This window comes from Portunus trituberculatus, unplaced genomic scaffold (assembly GCF_017591435.1).
Source record: "Portunus trituberculatus isolate SZX2019 unplaced genomic scaffold, ASM1759143v1 PGA_scaffold_224__1_contigs__length_96760, whole genome shotgun sequence".
NCBI classification, from domain to species: Eukaryota; Metazoa; Arthropoda; class Malacostraca; order Decapoda; family Portunidae; genus Portunus; species Portunus trituberculatus.
Genome location: NW_025541392.1, coordinates 78,099 through 85,000, shown reverse-complemented (window position 1 = coordinate 85,000; position 6,902 = coordinate 78,099). Strand labels below are relative to the sequence as shown.

Here is a 6,902-nt window from a genome sequence, read left to right as displayed (position 1 = left end):
ATAAAAAGAAGAGGAAGAGGAAATGGAGAAGGTAGAGAGGTGGAAGTATAGGTGGAGGTGGAGGAGGTGGAAAAAGAAGAGGAAGAAGAGGAGGAGGAATACAAAGGAATACAAAGGAAGGAACAGACAGCAACAGCCCCACTGAGCCTAACGAGGCTGTTTGTGTGCCTATGCTACCACTACAGATACTATAAGTTAGAGGCTGAAGGACATCAGGGTTCAAGGAAGAAGAAAAGAGGCCACAGGGAGAGAAAGTCAAAGATGTGCTAGGAAAAACTGAAGAAGTGACACTATCTAGTACAGTAACTACAAAAAAAAAAAAAAACGATATCTTATGAAGGCGTAAAGTACGTCATTTGAGGGGTTAATGTGAAGTGAATGTCCAACCTTTTTGTAAAAGTTCCACACATTTACAATTCTATTGAAGAAGTAATGTTTTGCCTCGTCTGACCTGAAACGTTTACCTGTAATTTTGTAGCCATTATTTCTAGTGGTGTTGGAACTGTCAATGGTGAGATAGTTGTTTACATTTATGTTATCAAAGCCCCGGAACATTTTAAATAGTTCAATCAAATCTCCTCGCATACGCCGCTTCTCTAAACTGAACAAGTTGAGTTCCCTCAAGCGCTCCTCGTAAGGCTTGTTTCGCAGTCGTGGGATCAATTTGGTGACTCTTCTTTGGACTCTCTCCAGGTTGTCTATATCTTTCCTATAGTGGGGTGACCAGAACTGGACACAGTACTCAAGATGAGGTCGGACGAGTGCATTAAACAATGTGAGAATAACCCCTTCTGATTTAAATTGAAAAGTTCTACCGATAAACCCAACCAGTTTGTTTGCCGTTTTGACTACTTCCGAGCAGTGTTTACTTGACTTGAGGTCTGAAGTAATTATGACGCCTAAGTCTTTTTCCTCATCAACCTTAAGAAGCTCGGAACCGTTCATTGAATAATTAGTATGATCATTATTGCTACCAATGTGCAACACTTTACATTTATCTACATTGAAGCTCATCTGCCACTTGTCTGACCAAGTGGCTAAGCGGTCGAGATCTGATTGTAGTTTTCTTTTATCCTCCGACGTGACTACTTTATTCATTATTTTAGTATCATCAGCAAACTTACTTACTTTACAGGTGAGGCCCTCATCGATATCATTAACATAAATAAGGAAAAGAACCGGGCCAAGCACAGATCCCTGTGGTACACCGCTTAAGACTTCTCGCCATTTTGAAAATTTACCATTTAAAACAACGCGCTGTTTTCTCTCAGAAAGCCAGTCTTCAAGCCATTTGAGAAGTATTCCATCTACACCATGTGACTTCAATTTACCTAGTAGCCGCTTATGGGGAACTTTGTCAAAAGCTTTTGAAAATCTAGATACACAACATCTACTGCCTTTGTTTCGTCGTACATGGTGAAAACATCATTAAAGAAGTCAAGTAAATTAGTCAGACAAGAACGTCTGTTTCGAAAGCCGTGCTGTGAGTCATTGATTAAATCATTTACTTCTAGAAAGTTGACTAAGTTATTGCGAATTACAGTTTCCATTAATTTGCATACCACAGATGTGAGGCTGATGGGTCTGTAGTTACATGGGAGTGATTTGTCGCCTTTTTATGTATGGGGTTACGTTTGCTAACTTCCAATCCCTAGGAACCTTACCACACATAAGTGACTTGGTGAATAGCAATGAAAGGGGTTTACATATTTGAAATTTAGCTTCTTTCAAGACACGTGGTGCAATACAGTCTGGGCCGGGACTTTTGTCAGTTTTCATTTTATCAATTGCTTTAATTATTTCGTCTTCTTGAAAATCGCAGACACTTAATGGGGTTATGTTATGGAATATAGGGGGTGGCTCAGGGACTGTGTGAATGCTTTCCTTTGTAAAGACTGAAGTAAAATAATCATTTAGTGTGTCTGCAATCTGAGTTTCTTCAGTGGCAAGATTACCGTTGTCTAAATAGATCTGGTTAATGTGGGATGTAATAACTTTTTTCTTCCGAACATAACTGTAAAATTCCTTGGGATTGGATTTGGATACGCTTGCAATATACATTTCAAGGTTTTTCTTGCTTTGTTTAATGAGCTTCTTTGATTCGCGCCGAAGTCTGTCATATTCAAGTTTGTCACCCTCGTTCTGAGATGTCAGATATTTACGGTAGGCACGATTTTTCTTTAGTAGTTGTGACTCAATTTGGTTTGTCCACCATTTAGGTTTGTTCCTTTTGCATGGACGCCTTTTACGCATTGGAATACATGACTTCACAGCGTTTTCTAAAATGTATTTAAATTTGGCCCATGATTCTTCAATGTTACTTTCACCAAGTTCGGCATTCCAATCTGTTGCAGCAAGAATTAACTTTAGTCTCTCGTAATCTCCTTCTTTGTAAATGAAAACTTTTTCGTTGCTAACACTGTCTTTATACACTTGAAGGTTGATGTTGAAGGAGACGATCTTGTGATCACTGTTACTAAATTCAGGACCAATATTAACATTTGATATTAAGTCGTCGTTTGTTGAAAGAACAAAATTTAATAAGTTGTCACCTCGTGGGGGTTGTTGAACGTGTTTCTTTAGAGAACAATCTAATAAACTATTGTACAAGTCCTGACCAGAGCGAGAGTTAAGTGGACTTCCCCATGAGTTGACAAGCAAGGTGAAGTGTCCACAGATAACTGTATCAAAATTGTTACTAATTTCAGTAATTTGATATTGTAAATTTTTATAAGAAGAAATATTTTGAGCTGGAGGCCTATAAACAAGACCAATAACAATTTTCTTAGAACGTACTCTTAAATGTAAGAAGACTGAGTCTATATTGTTTATCCTATCGGTTTTAAATGGAGGGGCCTCCGTGGTACAGTGGTTCCGTGAGTGCTTTGGGATCCAAGGGGTCTCCAAGCGCACGGGCTCGAATCCTATCTACGGTCTGAGTGTAGGTTGGGCTTCCTCACTCGGGGCAACGGTTTCCTAGCGGGTGGGCTTTGAAATAGGAGGTACCCTTAATAAGTATCCCCTTTAGCCCATAAATTCCCGTGAAAAGGTGTGCTCCACCGACTCTAGAGATTATCCGACGCACTTCTAGAAAGACCAAGAAACTGAAATATTCCTTATCCAATATGAGAGAAAGAAAGAGATGGAAAAGTAATTAGAACCAGTAATTCTGAAGGATAGGGGTGAAAGGACAGCCATTAACAAGGGAGGGACGGATGGCTCACATCAACAACTGGTTCCCAGGGAGGCTAAAATAGTGTAGAGACTGCCACATTTCTCTAAACCGCAGATCTCAGCTAACTAAGGCTAACTGAGGCATGGTCCAGCTAACTAGGACCTTGGAACTCCAGCCATTGTCCCCCAAGGGATCCTCTGCCTGCAGGACAATCCACCACTGCTGCTGCCCAGTGGCTTCACCGTAACCCTGGCCCATGGGACTAATCAGGTTAACACCTTGTCCAAGGGTGGCCTGAGACTATGCACGGCAGGGTAGTCAATTTCCCTGAGGTGAGCTACGATCACCCGCATACCGAGAAGGAGGAGGAGGAGGAGGAGGAGGAGGAGGAGGAGGAGGAGGAAGAGGAGGACGAGGACGAAGAATAGAAAGAGGAGGAAGACGATGAAGAAGAAGAAGAAGAAGAAGAAGAAGAAGACCTCTTCTCCCTTACCAGTGTAGCTGGTTCTGTCATCATTGCCTGCAACAATGCCTCCATGTCATCAGGTAGGCTGGACGCCATGGCGGGGTGCGGGCGCCGGTCTCTGTGACGTCACCTGCCAATAGACACTGACTCAGAAACAGACACACCACAAAACAGTTACTCTTAGGTGTGCTAACTGGTACAACACACCAGTGGTTTCCAAGTTTCTATAAGTTCATGCATCTTCCCGGGAACTTTCCAGACACTCAAGTACTGTACCGCACAGTCACTCACTCACACAAGTCTTGTTGATTGTAGTGTACCTGTCTGGCGAAGGAAAGAAGAGAAACTCGAGTCTGTGAGTGAGTGCGTGAGTGAGTGACTGAGTGATTGAACCACTCTGGAATACCGACAGTCCTTGTAGCTCAGATCCCACCCACCTCATATAAGGGGTGAGGAGAGAGAGAGAGAGAGAGAGAGAGAGAGAGAGAGAGAGAGAGAGAGAGAGAGAGAGAGAGAACTACTGGAGACCCAAGGAATTGTGTGTGTGTGTGTGTGTGTGTGTGTGTGTGTGTGTGTGTGTGTGTGTGTGATTCACCTCGGTCGTCTGCTGGTCACCCAGCCAGTCTTCCCCATTACGGAGAGCTCAAAGCTCATAGACCGATCTTCGGGTAGGACTGAGACCACATAACACTGTGTGTGTGTGTGTGTGTGTGTGTGTGTGTGTGTGTCGCTTTTTTTTATTATTATTGTCCTTCTTTTCTTCCCTCTCCTCGCTCCATATGCTCCTCCTCGTCCTCCTTCTCCTCCTCCTCCTCATCATCATCATCCTCCTCCTCCTCCCTCCCCCCAGATGGGAACCGCCTTGTCGTGGTGGGGGCTTGCGTGCCCTGTGACCTGGCGAGCTAGGCTAGAGGGGCTTAGGCCCTGCTCTGCCCTTTCGAGGGGGAGAAGGCTACCCATGCTAGTAAGGTCGCCAGTGAGGAACCAGACTAAATGGTTCCTACGTAGGCTGCCAGTGGACCAGCGGAGCCACCCGCTGGAGGGATCGCCCAATAGGGGCCGTCCTGTGCTGGATGGTTGGGTGTCCAGGCTGGGATGCTTTGGGAGGGGGTCTCAGCTCTGTCGTGGACAAACATTCGTATCATGTGGGGCCTTTTTAAAACGACTGGTCCGCATGGGGACGAGGTACCCCGTCCACGGCAGCCAGCGCTCCTCCCATTGTAGTCCCAGTAGGTGGTTTCCCTTGCCCCTGGAGCCAATCTTTTGTGTAACTGTTTTTTATGGGAAAACACAAAAAACATTCAGGTTCTCGTGAGGTGGCTGACCTGGCCCACGAGACGTCATCTTCAGGTCTGAGTGGGAAGGAGGATTCCCTCCACAAGGGCCTCCCACAGCAGTCTCCTGTTCTGGGAGTTCTTCTGAGGACGCATTTCTGCTGCATATGACTCCTTGTGATGGTAAATGTTAATCCATCATTTTCCTATCATGCCTTGCACTCACTTCTCAAGGCGTATGGTACGGTTGTTCGCATTCGACTGGTTTATGATAAGGACTTTCCTTCTAACCGCTGCTATGTGACGTTTATGTCATGTGATGAAGCCCGTTTGGCTTATGAACATGTAGCATCTCTGCCCCTTGCCGGCTCTGGCTTTAAAACTGAATTTCTCCAGTCACGTAATATTTCAGACAGTGACATGGATTACATCCCAAATGTTTTTGAAAACTATTTAGAGAATTCAGTTCCTGAAGTCCGCCAGATCCCGCCTCCACGTTGGTTTGTGGCGTACTACAGAAATGGGCGCGGAATTTCATCCATGCCTCCCGGTACCTGTCCAAAGAGATCGGCACGATTCCTGAGGGAACCTCAAGAAATATGGAAGGGGTGCTCGTGCGAGCTAAAGATATTACGCAAGCAAGGATGTTGCAACATCTCCCATGCCCTTCTGACAGCATGTTTGAGACTGTTAAGGCTCATCCCACCTTTAATTATAGCAAAGGTTGTGTTTATAGTCAGGATCTTTATGAATTTCCAGAGGAAATACTAGCAATGTGTCCTAGCTCAGTCCAAAAGGTGACTAAGATGAGGAACTCCTCCAACATGGTCCTTCTCACCTTTTTGGTTCCACCCTCCTGACCGTGTTAATATCGGTCCTATCAATCTTAGGGTGAGGCGTTTTGTTTCTCGCCCTCTTCAGTGTTTCTCATGCTATGGGTACGGTCACGGCAAAAGCTCGTGTAAGGAAGCTCTCGATGTGGTAATTGCTCTGCACTAGACTCACATTCTGAGGAGCATTGCAATGCTGCAGCTTATTGTTTCCATTGCCGTGATGCTCACCAGGTACGTTCCAGGCAATGCCCCAGGTATCGCCTGGAGCAGGACATTCTACAGCTTGCTAACACTCAGTTCATCAGCCTTGGTAGCGCCCGCCGTGAACTCCTGTACCGCCAGAAGGACGGTACTGGTGCGACATCCTATGCTTCATTGGCCGCTCGCTCTTCAGCTGAGTCTGCCGGTCCGAAGACAACTCCTGCTACCTCTCGCTGTGTTGGGGCGGGTGGTCCTGTTCATTTGGCCAATAGGTTTGCCCTTTTGTCCGACGACTCAGTTCAGTCATCTCTTAGAAGTGACGAGAATAATACGGACTTGACCAAAGTCACCCATGTAGTGGATGTCCATTTGCCCCCTGTATCGCCTAAGCCTTTGAAGGGCCTGACCAAACGGCACCGCGGCTCTGCGGAGTCGTTAGATTTAGCTCAGCCTAAGCAGTCTAAGTTTCTCCCGGTGCACATAATCGTGAGTCCTCCAGGGACCGCTCTGCAATGGTAGCTCCAGTAGTTTCTGTCCAGCCTCTGTGACGCCCTCCGTCTCAGATCGGGCTTCTTGTGATGGAGACGTCCGATGATATTGTCACAGCCGACCCTCGTGGATCCACTGTATCGGAAAGTGCAGTCCAGCCTGATCCTCGTCCTCCGAGGACCGGTAGTGATGATGGTTAGCATCACTCACCGGTAGGTCGAAAGGCTGCGGTCCAACAACCCGGCACATCTCAACTCCCGGTGTCTTCTCGTCGGTTGATTATTTCTAGTCAGGCGAGTCACTGGCAGCCTTTTCAAAAGGCTCGCCCGTCCATTCCACCTAAATAGTCATCTTCAAGCTTGTGTAGCTCTACAAGAGACTATGCTAGGTGATAGTACTTATTCTAGTCCTCCTGGCTATTGTGCCTTTTTTAGCACTCCTTTCCCTGACCAGGGCCACCAAGA

The 6,902-nt window shown here is 45.9% G+C and overlaps 1 protein-coding gene across 1 annotated transcript in view; it reads right to left on the bottom strand.

Moving 5' to 3' along the window:
* The window catches only part of LOC123500412 (ankyrin repeat and protein kinase domain-containing protein 1-like), a gene marked incomplete at its 3' end in the record, with an annotated part of 48,848 nt that overhangs the window by 11,760 nt on the left and 30,186 nt on the right, over nucleotides 1-6,902 (bottom strand). Inside the window, 1 exon segment of the mRNA XM_045249130.1 lies at nucleotides 3,669-3,771. Within this exon segment, the coding sequence (XP_045105065.1) occupies nucleotides 3,669-3,737 (69 nt within the window).